Source organism: Saimiri boliviensis, chromosome 18, assembly GCF_048565385.1.
Source record: "Saimiri boliviensis isolate mSaiBol1 chromosome 18, mSaiBol1.pri, whole genome shotgun sequence".
Classification (NCBI taxonomy): Eukaryota; Metazoa; Chordata; class Mammalia; order Primates; family Cebidae; genus Saimiri; species Saimiri boliviensis.
The window spans coordinates 39,501,041-39,520,543 of NC_133466.1; the positions used below are offsets into that span (position 1 = coordinate 39,501,041).

The window sequence follows — 19,503 nt, forward strand, 5'->3', positions numbered from 1 at the left end:
ATACCTACACATGCGCACACATATACACACAGGCACACACATGCAGGCACACATACATACACGTGTGCACACATACATGCACACACATGCACATACACACATACACGTACACACATACACGCACATACACACGTGCACACATACATACGTATGTGCACATATACACATGCACACACGCACATGCAAACAGGTGCACACACGCACATACATGCATGTGCACATACATATACGCATGCACACACATGCATATGTGCACATACATGCACATACATGAACACGCACATACATATGCGCACATGCGCACATGCACATGCACATATACATACATGCACATCTGCACATACGTGCACATACATGAACACACACATGCATATACACACATGCACATACACACACACACACCCCTTCTACTTATACACTACCTGTGCCCACCCCCTTCACCCCTGCTCATACACACTGATTCTTTATTGGCTATGTGATTTGCTTTGGCCAATGGAGCATGAACAAACATGACACAAGCAGGGCCTTAAAAAGTCCTTGCATTTTGGGTTTTGCTTCCCTGTTCTTCTTGAGACCTGGGAAATCTCACATGGGCAAGTCAGGGTTTGCCTGTTGGATGGTAGGAGGCATATGCCTGCTACCAGGAGACCATTCTGAACCATGAAGTTCCTGGCCAAGTCACGCAATGAGTGAGTCCAATAGACATCAGCTGAGCTGCATCAAATCAGTAGAACCTCCCAGCTGTTGCTCAGGCTCCAGAATAATGGTAGATGTTTGTTGAGTTAAGCCTTCATGTTGTGTCATGGTTCGTTCTGCAGCAAAGACTAACTGCTTACAATACTGCTCCCTTTATTCCCCCGATCCATGTCCTTCAGTGATATTGCCTCCAAAGTTCATGGAGATACCATTGTGCTCTGAAGGCACACTCCTTAAAAACAAAATTCCTTCCCAAGCTTTGCCCAGCATCTCTCAGTATTACTTACATTCTCTCACTGGGATCCCGGAAAAGTTGCCTCAAGAATTCAAAACCTTATACAGATATTGTGTCCAAATAACCTAGTGGTTTAATTCTAAAATGTATCTCTTCAGTTATGAGGAAGGAGCATGATAGTATAATAAATTCCCTCTTTAGAGGCATTTAAATGTGGAAAAATGTATAGCTAAGAGAAGGTAAAGCTTTGTGCCCCAGCTGCCATAATCTCAGCACTGGTCCCAGCACCGTGCAGGGCATCGTACTTACCAATATTTGCTAGGACTCTAGTCGGCTGCAATCTCAACAGCCGTTTCTCTCCTTTTATCTTACTGATACAGCCTGGGTTTTGTTCAGATGCCTCCACAGAGCTACGTGTTCACTAATGAGTTCCTGCCTTGCCCTAGCAGATGAATCGTGATTTTTCTGAGTCGGAATAAGTCTAAGTCAAGCATGGTGTCTCACCTCCTTGCCAATGATTGGTTCCCATGGTCATGTGATCCAATCCAGATGAGTGGGTGCTAGAGCAATTCTGCTAGGGTGCTCCTGGGAAAGGTGTCCTCACTAATCACAGGGAAAACACAGGAGGGAAGTTCCTGTTTTTAGCTAAGCATAGTCCTGTTTGCAAGTGATGCCTAGCCCTGTTAAACCCTTTGCAGCCATGAGGAGTGGATTGCTGACATGCTCGAGATGGTACATTAGCACCTGGGTCCTTAATAACATGGCTGACCTGCTGAGTTAACCACAGATGAACGCTCCCTCTGGATTTCATATAATGTGAAATACAGTTTTAAGCCACTTTTAGTCAAATTTCTGTTAATTGAACCTGAAAGTGTCTTAACTGGTGATGCAACACAGTACTCTAAGTTTGCAGAAAGAGTTTTGCCTGTGGGGGAGACTGCCACCTTCTTAACACTTTAATTAAACAGCATGTAAAATATATCTCCTTGCATTTTAAGCATGGTTAAAGAAACAACAAACGGCTTATGAGACTGGAGAGCTTATGAATCTATGTAATTTAATTTCTGGGGTGAGCTACATAGCCACAGGCTTGACATTAATGAGTGGGAAAAGGAACCTGCAACCTTTTGTTATACAGAAGCATCTTAGGACATCAGGGTGAGAGATGCTGGTACCAGTAAGCAGAAGACCTCCGTTTCAATGGTGTGAGCAAAAGAGGAGCAACACAGAAAACTGGAGAAAAGGAAGCCTCATTGGATTTAATTGACTAAGATACACATCAGTGATGCTTTAGAACAGCTTACTAAGTACCTACTCAATGGCTACTTAGCTATAGAAATAAATCATGAAAAGACATGCCCTGCTCACAAGGACTTTATTTTTAAAAGGAATTAGAGAGATGAGAAGAAAACAGTGATATTGTAAGTCTACATGTTTTACAGCCTGGGCTTATCTCCATTGTTCTATCTCCCATCTCTGTAGTAGGATTATGAAATCAAGGAGGAGTTCCTAAGGGGAGGGAAGGGAAGCTAGAAAACTGGATGTCGGAAGTAAAACTCCAGAAAATAGGAAAACAGAAGAACAAGAACGAAATAAACTATTAGAAAGACACGAGAGAGAGAATTAAGAAGAATGGGCAAGCAGGAAATAGTATTTATTGGCTGCCTACCTCTGGCTAGGTGCTGCAACATGCTTCCTTATTTACATTTCACATCCTGAAAAGAAAATATTTTTATCTCCGTTTTCTAGATTAAGAAACTAAGTCTCAGATTATGTGACTTGCCCATTTAAGTGACAGGATTGGGATTAGAATCCAGGTTCACTGTGTCACACTACCACAAATAAAACATCCTTGAGTAGAGAAAGTGGGCTGCAAAGTCAGTAAGACAGGAGGAGAACAATAAATTCTGTTACAAAATAAAACCCACTTCTAGAATCCTTTATGGTATATGTGCAACAAGAGACCAAACCACCGGACTGATGTGGCACAGTGAGTGCCACAAAGGTGGGAGGGGGAAGGGTCTGGCACGAAGCAAAGGGACAGGAAGATGGGTTTTGGGGAGACGCACATTGAACGCAAATGTAGTCTTGAGTAGCTCAAATCCATTGGAAGGGGTTCTGCTATGAGATGGGAGACAGAAAAATGGCAGAGGCTGAAAGATGTTCTTGGATTGAGGGCACAGAGGTATCATCAACCACACCAGTGACTTGATTCCCGAGGTTGTCCCACCATGACCGGTAGGAAGAAGGAGAGAGAGAAGTACCTGGCTGAGGGCGGCGTTGGTTCCGTGAGATACCACAGTGTTGATGTCTGCAACACAGACAGGTTGGCTTCTCTTGGTCCGAATCTAGAGCTGAGCTTTCTGGCCAAGATGGAAGAAGCTTCCCAGGAGAGAACATATCCCAAATGCAAAGGGAATATGCTTCCGCCTGCATTTGCTGGGTTAGCTCTTCCTGGGGCAGGCAGCCAGACCAGAGGTGTTGCCACATGCTCCCAGAGCAGGGGGCAGATGGTGGTCAGGAGAAACCCCAGAGGACCTCTATCTGCCAGACCATTTAGCTTGGGCATTTTGCACATGCTTACCTTCAGTATGTTCCAAACGGAACTCATTTTCTTCCCCCTTTTCCTGCTTTTTCTTATCTTCCTATCCATAGGTAGTGACATGAAGACGTCCACGCCAGAAACCACGGCGTCATCCTGGACTTGACTCTTTTCTCTCCTTCTCTAACACGAGAGCATTCCCTCCAAGCTTACCTCTTCAGCCATTCTCCCGTCTATAACTCCTGCACGCTCACTGTCACTGCCCTGTGTCAGATCCTCACCATAGCTCTTCTGGACCTTTCCGTCTGGTCCCTTCCTTCTAGCCTCATACCTTCTAAGTCCACCTCGCACACTGCCCAGAGTGAACCGTCTACCTCACACTCTTCAACGAGTAGTTCATGACGTGCAGAATCAAGCCCAAGCTCATTAGCTTTTCTGCATAGTACATGAGTCTCTCCAATAACTGGCCTTAAGTACTGCTTAACTACATTGTTTGAACATTGTTATTTAGCAATACCTAATAGCTTGTAGTTCTCAGAACACACCATGCTGGTTGATGCCTCTGTCTTTGGTGGTGCCTGCATACCTTTCTCATCTTTCACTACCTCACTAGTACTTTAATCATCCTCTCCAGTAAATCAGTCGTCTCCCTCAGGATTCGTGAACCAGAGATGACGCCAAGTTCTGCCCACTCTCCCTTCCTTCTGTGCTAAAACTAGAAGCCTCATTATCTTTCTAATTTAACATACTGAAATGATCTGTTTCGGTATTTTCTTCTCTCAGATGACTAAAGAATTCTCAATGGCAGGGCCCAGGACTTGTTTAGTTTTGAATCCTCAAAGTACTTAAAGTAACTGGCACATGTAACGGAGGTAATAAGGCTTTATTAAACCAACTGAAAATTATCTTACACTGACCAGAGTTTCTTCTGCCTTCACTGTGTACATTAAACACGCTTCATAAATATACTTTGACTTGGAGGGACACCCCCAGATTGGTGACCTAGGCAATACTTGTTTCACTGTCCAATTAATGTTCAACTTCTTGTTTGAAAAGAATCAGGCAAAAGTATTCTTTTTACAGATTTCTTTTGTTAATTGTGCAAACAGAATCTGTGAGACTCATGTCTAAGTCAGTCCAAGGCAATATGCAGCCGTGATTTCTTTGCTAAATTACCATCTGAAATTGAACTCAAAGTTGACCTCCAGGGAATATCATTTTGAGGTAGCTCTATATCTACGAGTTCCTTTTTTCTCGTTCACATTGAAAAGCTAGTCAGAGCCTTGCCACACTGCAGACTGAGCGTGGAGTTGGCAGACTAGTCTTGAACACTTTAACAATCTGCAAAAAAAAATTTTTCTGAATTTTCCGAGGATGAATGTATATTCTTTGCTGGTAAAGCACAAGGGCCCTAGGGACTGAGTTTTAGAGCTTACTAAGCAGATGACTTAACAGCAATCATGCTTTCCTTGATACCAAGGATAGTTGAAAAATTGATGTTTTTCTCTTGCAAAAATACACTTTTTGCAAAATATGATACCAGAAGAAATGAATTTTATACAGTTTATGCTACAGGCATGCATGTAAGGTATTTTTTCCCATTTTATTTAGAAGGCTTGTCTTTTTGCTGCTCTAGAGGTATACTTTTGACCGATTTCTTAATAGGTGTGAAATTATAACAAATAACGATTATGCTCCCAGAGTAGTGAGTGCCCTGTATGTGTAGGGATCTAATAAATGCTGGAGTTGGCAATGCAGTGTTTTTACCTCTTGCATCACAGTGGGAGAAAAGTGCTGAAGATGGAAGACTTGATTTCAGCCCTGACTTCTGCAGCTAATTAGCTAGGTGCTGTTAGCAAAGCCAACCATAGTCTTTGGGCCTCAGTTTTCTCATTTGTAAGAGTCAGGGATGGAATTTATGGCCTCAGAATCCTCTCTCTAGCTATATAATTGTATAACAATATATTAAAGGTTTTTAATGGATGATAGATTCTTGATCACTTTTTTTTTCCTTTTCTACTTTTCTGAATTTTCCAATTTTTCTGAGTATTTTTTACTGGCTTGTTCTAAGAAACTATGTAATAATATATGGAATTACATAGTTTCTCTGAAAACCATTAAATAACATTATTTAAATATCCAGTATAGATGCCATTGATTCTGAGCATCATCACATAAATTATGTTATTTAATTATCACATCTACACTGGGAGTTAGAGATTATTATCTCACTTAGAATCGGGAACCTAAGGCAAAGAGAGAGAAAATAACTTTCTAAATACAGCTGGTAAATTATAGAACCAGGAGGCTAAGCTCTACACACAAATTCTTAACAGACCATGCTGCTTCTGCTTAAAGTGTCTTAGGAAAATGACAATTCCTTATAAGTGTTTTAAAATCAAATACGAAGAACTGAGGAATAAAAAGGACTTGTCTAAGGCACTTTGCTGGACTCTTAAGAATAGTACTAAAAGAGGTTGTGATGAAAACACTTCAGGGTATTTTCTGTTTTCTAGTGATGAAATGTTAACATTTACCCATGTCATAGCTGCTTAAAAGTACTTTTGCCATCTGCTGTTAAAGTCTCCGTCTCCGGGCTGTCCTTTCTGAGTCAAGCAGTATGTGCAGGTCTCATCACCAGTGATGTATCCTGTGCCTTCTGTGCGCGGCCGGTCGCTATCAATCCAGCTGCTCTTCGAGATGCTGCCCAGCATCAGCAGCAGACTTCCAACAAAACTCCACAGACTTGGCCGACCACCAATTCACGCTGCCTGGCTTTAATTGCTTCTTAATCCTTTCATTAATCTCTTGTTGATCCTCTAACACAGTCCGCACAAGAGCTGTTCCAAACCTTCATTCCCTTCCAATCCCTGGTCCCATCCTTCCCTCTCATTATGAAGTGGATCGTTTCCCTCCTTTATTATGAAGTTGGAGACTGTGAGCTATTTTTTTTTTTAACCTACTCTCCTCTACACGTTCTTTTGTCTTTTTTTTTCTTGAACAGTTGATGAGTAAAAAGCATCTTTCTCCAGGGCTGTTGCTTCCACTTGAGCCCCAGAGGTCATGCCGTAATCACCTCTCTCTTCCCACGTCATTAGTCTCTCTTCTCTCTGTTGTACCCCTCACTTCCATGGTGTTGAAATAACATTTCCCGACTCTGCCCTCTGCCTCACCCAGCTTGCATTAGACGTTTCTTTATCTTCCAAAAGTTGTTGTATTTGTTCATATTCAGTATTTACAAATTTGCACTATCCATTCCTTCCTTAACTTCTTACAGTATTGATTTTGATGCTTCATACTCTATTGAAGCTACTCTCTCAAAAGGCCTCAGGGACCATTTTTCATTTTCTTATGAAATATGATATCTTTTATAGTTCTTATTCTTTTTGACACCTCTTAAGCATTTGACTTGCTTGGTAATTTTCTTCTTCGTAATTTTTCCCTCATTCTCAAGACATTTTCATGACTCCTCTGCTCTTCTGTGGGTTTTCTTTTCAACATTTCTATGTTCTTCTGTTATTTGATGCTTCATTTTATAATAAGTGACTCAAATATTTGACCACAAAGTTGTGCCTTTTCTAAGTTTTAAGTTATTAAAATGTTCTATTAGTTTCAGTGCCCCCAATACACCTTATCCAAAGAAAATTTTATTTTCCCCACAAGTTTTCTGTTTTCCTCATGTCTTGTATGACAGAAGTAGCACTACCAGGGCTCCGTTTCACTAAGCTCCTCTTCCTCTTCATTCGATCAACTATCACCTGACAATTTTGTTAGTTTTCTATGTTGCATAGCAAATTATCACAAATTTAGCAGCTTGAAAAAACCTATTATCTCATCTTTGTTTTCTGGGCCAGGATTCCAGGCATGGCTGAATTGAATCCTCCACTTGGGGTCGCGTAAGGCTGCATGAAGATGTTGGCTGTGTGTGAGGTCTCATCTGAGCGTGCCACTGGGAAACAATCCACTTGTTAGCTCCCTCAGGTTGTTCATAGAATTTTTTGATTTTTTTTTTTTTTTTAGCTTTTGAACTAATAATGGCTTTCTTCTTCAAGGCAGGTGTGAGAGTGAATCTTCCAGGAGATCTATGTCTATCTATCTATCTATCAATCATCTATCTATTAATGTATTATCTACATGAATCAAGAAAGTGACATTCAATCACACTTACCATATTTCATTGGCTGGAGGCAAATCATAGGTCCTGCCTACTCTCGAGAGGTATATAAGCGTATCACCAAGGGCTGTCTTAGAATTTTGCCAGCCACATTGTTCTTTCTACAGGACTCAGGCAAGGGAAAGAAGTACCTTTTACTCATGCTATAGGAATGATTTTGGCACTAAATTAAATAAACACATATGTGCACAAAAGGGGCTTTAGTTTACTCTTGGGATCCTAGAGAGAGAATAACACTGAACCTGGAAAAACAGACAAGAAGGAAGTGGAGGACTGAGACTGGCTCAGAGAGGAGCTGCCATAAACATTTTCCCAAAATGGTCTAACTCGGCACTTAAACAACTTGTGATCGTGGGCCAGGATTTTTGCTGCTGTTATTGTTTGTTTTTAATGTCTCCAATCGATTGCAGAACCAAGATTTTGTAAAAGTAACTCTTTTTTTAATAGCCGATAAGTACAAAGCCCTAGAGAAAAGAGTTACTGAAATATGAGATCAAAAAGAAAACAAGAGCTTACAAAATATAAGTCTGATTTCCTTACATCAGATAAAAGAGACATAAAGTTACCCAGTAAATTGTTATGAAAGTTTTCAAGTGCTTACTTTTATTACCTGGACTTACCTCATTGAGGACAGGTGACAGTTTGAGGACCAGCATTGCCTATAGGCCATACTTTGAGCAGAACTGATCTAATTCTCTCCTACAGCATGAATTCTCCCAGGTGCATGATAATAATTCTGTTGTCTCCAGATTTTTTAATGATTGCCGTTCTAACTGGTGTCAGGTGGTATCTCAATGTGGTTTTGATTTGCATTTCTCTAATGACCAGTGATGATGAGCATTTTTTTCATATGTTTGTTGGCCTCATGTATGTCTTCTTTTGAAAAGTGTCTGTTCATAACCTTTGCCCACTTTTGAATGGGGTTGTTTGTTTTTTTCTTGTAATCTGTTTTAGTTCTTTGTAGATTTTGGCTATAAGTCCTTTGTCAGATGGGTAGATTGCAAGAATTTTTTCCCATTCTGTTGGTTGCCGGTTCACTCTAATGATACTTTCTTTTGCTGTCCAGAAGCTCTGGAGTTTAATTAGATCCCATTTGTCTATTTTGGCTTTTGTTGCCAATGTTTTTGGTGTTTTAGTCATGAACTCCTTGCCTATGCCTATGTCCTGAATGGTTTTGCCTAAGTTTTCTTCTAGGGTATTATATTTTTGTTAATATTTTGAAAGCAAAAGATGAAGGAATTTTAGAGCATGGGTTGTTATACATATTTTGTGGGCAAGCTTAGCCCATTTAATGGGGTCAAAAATGACCTGTCCTTCTTCTTCTCTTGCTATCTCAGCCTCAGTTTAAGATCTCATCACAGTATATATGAAGTATCACTATAGCCTTCTAATTTCCTCTTGGCATCTGCAAACTCCCTCATGTCCACTCAAGTGCCTTTTATAAGGCTTTAACTCAACATTCAGAAATTTAAAAAAATTTAGTTAAATGCATTTGTTTTTTCAACACATTTTTGGAGCACCTATTCTATGCCAGCCATTTTTCTTGGTGGTTGGACCATATCAGTGAACAGTATAGGAAAAACAAAAACAAAAACAAAAACAAAACCAACCATGTTCTTATGAAAATTACATGCTTCCCATACTGTATGTTAGATCTGCAGAGCTTGTTCATCTTATAACTGAACATTTGTTCCCTTTGATCAACATGTCCTTATTTCCTCACTTCCACCCCCTGTCAATTACCATTCTCTTCTATGTGTCTATGAGTTTGACTTTTTTAGATTCCACATGTCAATGAGGTCATACAGTATTTGTCTTTTTGTGTCTGGCTAATTTCATTTAATATAACGTCCTCCATTTATCCATGTTATCACAAGTGGTATTTCTTTTATTACATTTCTGTTCATGGAACTTATTTTTTACATTGAAATGTATATACAGTAGCTCAAATTGTATAGATGCAATCGCATATGGCTAGAAGACAAAGTCATGCATTTGCAAATGCTATGTCCACTTTCCTAGGTGAGTTATGTATTACCAAAGTTATACTGTGTAAAACCATCTAAAGCTTTGTGATTCAAATGAATAAGGACATAGTATTAATATGAAGCTATGAATCAGCTGGACTGTTCTGCTAATCCAGACCATGCTCAGCTGATAGCAGCTGGGCTCACTCACAAATCTGTAAAAATCTGACAGTTCAACTGGAAGCTGCTTGGTCTAAGATAAGTTTACTCATTTCTGGTTGCGTGCTGGTTGCTGGTTGGGACTATAGAGGTTATTGGACCAGACACATCTCACCATCTAGCCTGGGCATGTTCACATACTGGTGGTGGAGTCATGGAAAAGAACAGAAGAGATCAAAGCCTCTTGAGACCTAAGCTCAGAACTGGCGGATGAACTCCTCTGGTGCTTTCTGTTGACGAAGCAACTTACCAGGCTAGTCTGGAGTTCAGGGGAAATAATGGATTCTACCATTGGAAAGGGAGGAGCTGGTCACATTAAAAAGGACATGAACGGAAAGTGAGGAACTGGGGACATTTTGGCAATTGATCTACCACAAATTCCTTCTTCGTAGCCTCAATAACTGATAGAATGCTTATACAGAGATTTGGCTTGCCAGTCATTTTACACAATTATCTGACTTCTGCTTGTGTTTCATAACTTACTGTGATACATAAAACTAAAATGTAAACCCTTAGATTTTTGTAAGCTCCTTGAAGAAAAAGTACATATCTCATTCATCTCCTTATCTTCCATAGCACGCAGTGCATTGCACCAAGTAATCTCTCAAAATATTGATTGAATCAATTGTATGAAGCTGCAATAAAAAGCACATGGAGTGTCATGTTTAGCTGCCCCTTCCCATCTGTTTGGCCTAAGAAGAGCAACAAAACTATTTCAATCTGTTTTCCCAATATTATTTAGGTAGGTAATATACTTCCCTATTTGACGGGGTAAAGAGCTGAGACATATTAAATTTATGTGGCTGGCTAACAGTCATCTGGTGCTTTGTGGAAAGAGATAAGGACTGATTTCTTCAGATAGTTAAAATGCTGGCCACAAGCAACAAAAACAAAACAATACAAAAAACCATGGAAGGAAGCAGACGAGCCAGAGATCTGTCCTATGCTACAGTGAAGTTAAAATAGGGAGAGCTAGGCCGGGCGCAGTGGCTCACGCCTGTAATCCCAGCACTTTGGGATGCTGAGGCGGGTGGATCACGAGGTCAAGAGATCAAGACCATCCTGGCCAACATGGTGAAATCCCGTCCCTACTAAAAATGCAAAAATTAGCTGGGCATGGTGGCATGCACCTGTAGTCTCAGCTACTTGGGAGGCTGAGGCAGGAGAATTGCTTGAACCTGGGAGGCGGAGGTTGCAGTGAGCCGAGATTGCGCCACTGCGACAGAGCAAGACTCTGTCTCAAAAGAAAAAAAAAAAAAATAGCCATGTAACTTCGTGTTGGTAGAAGACGGAAGGTGTAGCTAAATAAAACAAAAACCAAACCAAAACAAAAACACACAAAACCTGTCATTTATCAATCATGTTCCTTAGTTGAGCCAAGATAATGACGTGAATAAAGGGTTAAATAAGTCTTTCCATAAAAGCATGTAAATTACTTCCAGGAGTGCGGAACTATCTGGAGATAAGTTCTATGTAAAATAAATGAATTATAAATTATAAATTACAAATTATATCCTCACTCATATAATTTGTGAGACACAACTGCTAGAAAACTCTGATATTAATAAAGGAGCTTTTTCTCATTTTTCTCCAAGCATGTTTTATATAAATACATGCACAGAGAAAATGATATTTTTACAAAAGGAAAAGAAAGAGGAAAGCTTCTTAGCTAAGGGTATTTGCTTTTTACATTTGCAAATATATTTCTGTCAACTTCTAAGAGCTGGAAAGAAATGAGATAGACTTATGTTTAAAAAAAAGTGACTTTAGAAAAATTGGAGAAAGAAATAATTTTTAGTTAGGTTTTAACTCATTAAAGAATATTATTTCTTTAAGAGACTATTTTCTCATATGCTAGTTACAAAGAAAAATTAAAATTATTTAAATTAAATTTGAAATTTAAGACTTTGTTTTAAATGAAACCAACACCAATGTATACTGAAAAAGAAGAGTGGTTTCTATCATGGATAGTGTAATAATTACAGGGTATGAATTCAACGACAGTAATCTATAACAAGGCCGGGTGCGGTGGCTCAAGCCTGTAATCCCAGCACTTTGGGAGGCCAAGGCAGGAGGATCACGAGGTCAAGAGATTGAGACCATTCTGGCCAACATGGTGAAACCCCGTCTTTACTATACAAAAATTAGCCGGGCGTGGTGGCGTGAGCCTGTAGTACCACCTACTCGGGAGGCTGAGGCAGGAGAATTGCTTGAACCCGGGAGGCGGAGGTTGCAGTGAGCCGAGATTGTGCCACTGCACTCCAGCCTAGCACCTGGCGACAGAGCGAGACTCTGTCTCAAAAAGAAAAATAATAATAATCTATAACAGTGGAATAAAATAATATTGATGTAAACTATTGTATTCATAACAGCTCTTCTTCCTTTTAAAATAACATGGGCAGTCGGGTTTAAGTCTTATAACCCCAAATTTGTATTTTCCTTAAGCAATCCAGATCTTATTACATTAGGCAAACACTATTCAGGAGAAAAGTAGATCGTGTAAATACCTTTAATATTATTCATGAATTTTACTCCCACAGTAGGTTGGAAATATGCTATGGATATTCTCTTATGAATGACCCTATTTAACTTCTGATATTGCATTTCTGTATTTTTTCATTAGAATTTAAAGAGGGTTTGATTTACCTCCCTGCTACAGATTTTGTGTTCTTTTATTTCTACTTTTTGTTCCGGTTTTCTTAACTATGTTTCTCTCTTGATTTACCCTCTTTTTTTCTCTCTCTCTATCCTTACAGCCCTCTTGGCACCAATTCATATCAGCAGTCAGGATGGCAGGCTAAAGTTAATAAGCTTAACTTTAGACAACATACACATTGTAATGTGTGTGTGTGTGTTTTTAATCAGCCTATAATTGATGACTACCTCACAGTGTGTCATCCACTGGCATGAATGAAACCACTGAATATTTGTGCTACAGGAGAGCTTTCTTAAGCAGTGCTGCTCATATCACATGAGATCCTTTGAGTACATTGTGACCTCAGAGGAACGAAACAATACAACAGCAAAAACTAGACAAAATTACTTTGTATACTTCATACCTTAATGTATTTCCTAGACTCTATAAATAATATTTCTACTTTAGTAAGATGATTTTGAGTTAAGCTGAGCATCCCTAGGAAATTGTGCCAAGAACTGGAGTAAAGATCTGAAATAAGTAACGAGGCACAGTGGCTCATCCTGATAATCCCAGTACTTTGGGAGGCCAAGGCAGGTGGGTCACTTGAGTTCAGGAGTTTGAGACCAGCCTGGCCAACATGGTGAAATCTGGTCTTTACTAAAAATACAAAAACAAGCTGGGCATGGTGATGGGGGCCTGTAATCCCTGCTACTCAGGAGGCCAAGGTGGGGAGAATTGCTTGATCCCAGAAGGTAGAGGTTGCAGTGAGCTGAGATTGCACCACTGCACTCCAGCCTCGGAGACAGAATGAGATGCTGTCTCAAAAACAAACAAGCAAACAAATAAACATAAAATAAAAATTATGGATCAATAAAATAAATGAAATAGGTAAAAAAATGTATTTTCTTTTATAGTTCAGCAATCCATAATCACATTCATTCATGCTGTTTGTTTATTCATTTAGTTAAATGTTGAGCATCTACAATGTCCCCAGGTGCTATTCCAAGCATCGGGGATAAGGCGGTGAACAAAACAAATTTTTTGATCACTTGGAGTTTATGTTTTTAATTGAGGGAGACAGAAAAGAAATAAATAGAATATTAATCAGGTCCTGATGAATGCTAGAATGAGCAGTGAATCAGAAGAGTGCCCAATGACAGGTATGATTTTAGAGAGCTGGAACTCTGGAGGAGTGTGCTTTGAAAGGCATGTGCTCGGTGTTTTCAGGAAGAGGAGGGAAAACCAGTTTGGCTAGAGAGACAGTGAGTGAAGATCGAGTATAGAGGAGGTGAGGTTCCATAGGCGGGTGTGGGGTTTGGTGCGGACCCTATGGAGGGGACTGGGGGGCAATCATGCTTAGCCCTGTGGGCCAAGGAAAAGGTTCAGAATGTTACTGAGTAACATGTGAAGTCATTAGAGGATTTTGAGCAAGAGAAAAAAATAAGATCTGACATTAAAAGAAAACCCTTTTTACCAGCATAGTAGTTTTTAAGTGTAGGACCCAGGAGGGTCACCTGTGTTCACACTGCTGTGCTACAGCTCTCTAGCACTTTTTCATCTTGCAAAACTGAAACTGTAGACCCATGGGACCACTTCCCACTTCTCCCCACTCCTACCCTCAGCCCCTGGCATCCACCATTCTACTTGCTGTTTCCATGAGTTTGACGATTTTAGATACTTCCTAGAAGTCAAATAATATGGTATTGGTCTTTTCGAGACGAGCTTATTTTACTTTGATATTTTTGTTTTTTTTGACTTCATTATGTTATCTTTAGGCTATAGCTTCTGTGTTGAGGGGGTATAAGACTAAGGGAGGGGCAAAGGTGAAAGCAGAGATCCAGATTTTTATGTTATTGCAATGTTCTAGGCAAGAGGTGATCACACCTTGAAGTAGGCTGCAGCAGTGGAGGTGGCAGTAAGTGAATGGAATCTGGATATATGCGGAAGGTAAACTTACTTGGCCGGAGTGACATTTTGGACACATGTGAGACAAAGAGAAATAGGATGTGAATCATTATATAGTGAATTTCCCAAATAACTTAATCATCAGTCCCTTATTCATTATTGAGATTAATCTTTATATCATCTAATTAAATTCTGCCTGCCTTCTAAAATAATGTGCAAATGCTAAATAATCTATTTGGTGGCTCAGGGTTACTATTTTGAACTTCAGCTTTTGTATCTGCTTTGAATATAGGTGTGGATGTATGAGGAGTGTGTGAGAAATCTGACTGGCCAAGGCAGTGTGATCCTGAACATTTTCCAGGCGGAAGAGAAGATGATCTCATTTGACAGCATGGCAGCCACACCCCACAAAATATTTTGGAATTTAATTGAGAGGCTCCGTTGTAAAGTCGTTCCGCTGTCCTCCTAACAAGGTTTATTCGGCATTATCTGAATGTGGGAGAAGTGGCCGATGAGATGCAGTGAAGCTAGAGAAAGTGAGGGCGGCAGTAGGGGAAGGATCTTATTTTTCTTTAATTTTTATTCTAATGTGAGAGTCAAAAGGGAAAAAGAATTCTATAAACAATATTTTTCCCTAAATCTATAAGACTACTAAACATAGACATTGAGACATATCATTAAGGATTAAAAGGTATTGATTCTTGTTTCAAGCTATGCAATGTAAACCCGGGTATATGCAGCTTAAGATTTAGAAAAAAGAAATCAGGTGATTTGTAGCATGCCACATTCCCCATGAGACCATTCAAGATGGAATGAAAGGGCCCATCTCCTAGTCTGTGCTTCTCTTCCTATCATTGTGTCCTGTATTTCCTTGATTGACAAGAGGAGAAGCGGCAATGTTCATTGGGAGCTGTGTGCTGGCTCTGTGTACTTTTTTTGACCATTCTTAAAGCATGTCAGGCAGAATTTTGCAATTAGCTGAAAAGGCACGCAATTCAGTTTCACTTAGCTGAACCCAATCTGTAGGATTGACAGCATGCCTTTAATAGATTCCTTCAGTAGATAATTAGACCAGTTTAATGCAAGCACTGCATGAATTAACATTTGCACTTGGGTATGAATATTCAGGGCTACCGTGCTTTTTGTGGTGTGAGTTGTTTCCCCAGGATTTGCAGAAGTGCCTATTAGGTGCTTGTAATGTATTGATTAGCACAGAATGGCACCAATTAGAAGGTGTAGGAACATCTCTGGAGTCAGAGATGATATGCTTATTGGTGATATTTATGCTTTTTTCTGTAAACTCTAACCCAGACAACAGATTGCCTGCTTCAACTAGTCATATGCTTTGGTTTTGACGTGAATTTTACTTTAAATTACTATGCAGAAAACGACTAAGTTTCCTGGCTTTTCCTGGAATTATGCCATCTGTTCATTTCTCCACTCTCTGTGAAATTTTTCATCTGTAAAATTAACCCAAAAGATCTCATGCTCTGCATGTTGTAAATAATAAATAAACAAACTAATCATTTGGCTATTGAAACTTATCTTTTGTAGTGATAAAAACGACTTTGGCACAGCTTGCTAAAACATCAAATATCAGTTCCAAACTTTATCCGCATGTATCTGGGAATTCCAGAGAATTTTATGCTATTTACAAAATAGTCTCTGAGAATATAAAAACTTAAATGTGCATACCTTTAAAATAAACCTAGTTAGGGAACTTGGAGAAGGAGAAAGAGCTTAGATATATACCTGAGAGCAAATCCAATTAATCCCTTTGTATGAAGGTTTAAAAGAAAAAATAAAATTTAATTATCTTTCAAAACTGAAAGAGGCTATATCATGCGGGAGTTGACAGCATGAACTCTGGAGTCAGAATGTCTGGATAGAAACCCATCCGTAATACTTACTAGCTGTGTGACCTTGGGAAAGTTAACGAACCTCTCAATTCCCTAACCTGTAAATAGTGATGATAACAAAAGTACCTCTTTATAGGGTTGTCTTGGGGATTAAGGAAGTTTAATATCTATATAAAGCATCTAGAATAGCGCCTAGTATTATGTAAGCATTGTGTGTTTGCTCTTCGTATTGTTCATTCATATACATAGAGACCCTTGGAAATGATCTCTTCTAAAACAAGTGAAACATTAAATGTGAACTTTAAAGTATTTGAAATACTTCTTGCTAACAGGAGGTCTCAGCTATTCACAGTGGTGTGAACGTTGGGTCTCTGTCCCTTCCCCAGTCGGCAGGCGCCTGAGTCCTTACCTCTGTTCTTGCCCCTTTTTAAGACTGAACATGCATTTTGAAGGTTAATGTCAGATCTGGCTCACAGGTAGAGGTTTTATGGTCTGGAAGTCAACTAAATGATTTTAAACGTCCCTCCTCTGTGATTTTCAATGTACCAGTCCTAAATTTTAGTTACGCAGGGATGCAATATATGGATTTTGTATGAACACCAGTTGGCAATCTATGTGTTATCCTATTCAGGGCATTAGGGCATTTGGATCAAGATATAAAAAGGCCGTTAAGAAGTTTCTTTCTGCCCTAATTGAAAATGCCCCCCCAGGCCTGACTCTCAGTAAGAGGAGACCCACGCTGCTGTCAGAAAAGTGAAGGAGAAAGTAGAGCCCCTCTGTGGAAAAGTAAGTGGATTCCCTACCCAGCAGGAAAGAGTTGTGTTACTCCTGAGGTCATTTAGGAATAGCCTGAAGGCTATCTATTCTTTCTTGATAGTTTTTCTAAGTGTTAAGTAAATAAAAGTTGCCTAAATTGAGTTGGTGAGAGACCTCAGCTCTCAGCGTTCTAAAGTACACTGTCTGCCCGTGAGAGCTTGGGCCTTTGTCTCTCACACGTTCTTCTCATGACAATTCCTGTTGTTTAAAACATTGCTTCTGCAGAGGCGAGGGCAAGGGAGCTGAATGAGGCCATGTTCCCAATACGTCCAAGAGAATTGAAGGATGCTTTCTGGCCAATACTAACAACATGAGACAAAACTTATCTGTGGCTTTTTAATGGAGATTTATCAGATAGAGTATAATCAAACTTTTTTGCCTCTTAATCGTGTACGTGAAGAATGCCGGTGTCTTGTATCTGCAAGGGAAGTCGTTCATTTTATTTACCATGCTTAATATTGCCAAATGTAAACCTCCTCAATAAAAACAATACCCTACTATTCATGCATTTGTTTATTTAGGGAGATTTCTTTTAGGGGATTGAAATAATTGATTTTATATCAGAAGTGCTTCAGTTGAGATTAGCGCTGCCTTAACACAGGATGAATGCCTTGGGGACATTCTAGAGATTTTCTGTTAGGAAGGCAGTACTCTGTGTGGGTGTGTTTGAGGTGGAGGAAGGAAGCCTTCTTTTTAGCTAGGTCTCAGATGAAAGATAACCTACCTATGTGCATCGATGTCAGGATTCTGGGAGATCTTTTGTCAACGTGTGGTTGAAACTGATTTCCCACAGCATAGATAAATTTGAATAAAGGTTAGTTTTTCAAATATCTATCAGATTAGATGGAAATGCCAGCATCACTTCCACGCCTAAATTTCCTCTTTTAAATATTTGCAAACAGAAAATGAAAAAAAGTCTTCATTCTCTCAAGCTTAAGTCAGCTAGGATTTTCCTAGTTTCCTTGTCTTCTGATTTTAGTTTTGTGATTTTGTAAATTTAAATTGTGAGATAGAAAAACAAGATTAGCATCCAGTTTCCTACAAGAGGGCACTGCACGTATTTCAAAAGCAAGTTGCATTGTTGGAAGAAAAGTGGGAAATATAGCATTAAAGCAAAGAAGAGTATGTGAGTTCCTAATCAGCTGATTTAAAAGTTGGGATTTGTCAGTTTGTGCTGCCTTACTACAGGAGGAAAACGCTAGGAAAAATGTTCAGAATCGTTGTGTTGCTCCACTTACTACTTTAAAATGCCATATTAAGGAGTAATCGTTGATATATAGGAAACTTACCTAAAACTAAACACTTTAACGTGATACGGCACCGAGTAATACAGAGTGTAATTCTCTTTTCAAATTGATGACTTTATGATTAAATTCCAACATGAAAAACTCTAAACATGTAGTCAACAAAAGGAATCTATAAAGTTGGAACAAGTGAAGTTACTCGTGTATTGCTCACAAAAAATATGTGCACTTCCCTCTTGCAGCTCCTTAACACTAAGTATGAGAACAGGTATGATAGGTGACAGCTACGTCTATTATTCAAGATTGTGCCTTTCATATGGGAGTGTGAGATGTGAGTTACGCATTAGGAGTTGTCCCTATTGTTCTTAAGTGCATATTCCCTGATGGATGTCATTGCTATCTTAGTTCTCATTTTGCCTTTTTATTTTTTATCTGCCATTTATTTCTCAAGGTACATACTGATTAGTAGGTCAAACTTGTGCTTTGTTTTGCTTTTAATTTAAGGCAAACGTGTGTAGCTGAAAATATCTTTTCCTTAAGCCCATTTTAAAATTTCTATGGTTGAAACTTCGAGTTTTTTTTTTTTTTTTTTTTTTTTTTGAGACGGAGTTTCTCTCTTCTTACCCAGGCTGGAGTGCAATGGCGCGATCTTGGCTCACCGCAACCTCTGCCTCCTGGATTCAGGCAATTCTCCTGCCTCAGCCTTCTGAGTAGCTGGGATTACAGGCACGCACCACCATGCCCAGCTAATTTTTGTATTTTTAGTAAAGATGGGGTTTCACCATGTTGACCAGGATGGTCTTGATCTCTTGACCTCGTGATCCACCCACCTCGGCCTCCCAAAGTGCTGGGATTACAGGCATGAGCCACCGCGCCCAGCCTGAAACTTTGAGTTTTACAGAATATAAATAATCCCTGAGTTGAAAATGTTGTGAAAATGTTTCAAACTAGTAATCTCATTTTCCCCCATTTGCTTTATGTGTTTGCCTATAAAAGATGGAAATATTGAACCAGATATTTCTTTTTCTTTTTAATTGCACTTTAGGTTTTGGGGTACATGTGAAGAACATGCAAGATAGTTGCATAGGTACACACATGGCAGTGTGATTTGCTGCATTCCTCCCCTTCACCTATATCTGGCATTTCTCCCCATGCTCTCTCTCCCCACCTCCCCACCCCCTATCCCTCCCCCACTTCCCCCCAACAGA

General features: G+C 39.6%; 1 protein-coding gene across 13 annotated transcripts in view; it reads left to right on the top strand.

Moving 5' to 3' along the window:
* NSUN3 (NOP2/Sun RNA methyltransferase 3) overlaps positions 1-19,503 on the top strand; it is a 203,361-nt gene that overhangs the window by 91,957 nt on the left and 91,901 nt on the right. Inside the window, exon 6 of one of the 13 annotated variants that reach the window (XM_074389174.1) lies at positions 7,328-11,604. The exons of the other annotated variants lie outside the window; for them this stretch is intronic. Within the exon in view, the coding sequence (XP_074245275.1) occupies positions 7,328-7,373 (46 nt within the window). The 3' untranslated portion in view covers positions 7,374-11,604. Of the gene's footprint in view, positions 1-7,327; positions 11,605-19,503 lie in introns of those variants that run through there. 13 annotated transcript variants of the gene reach the window in all.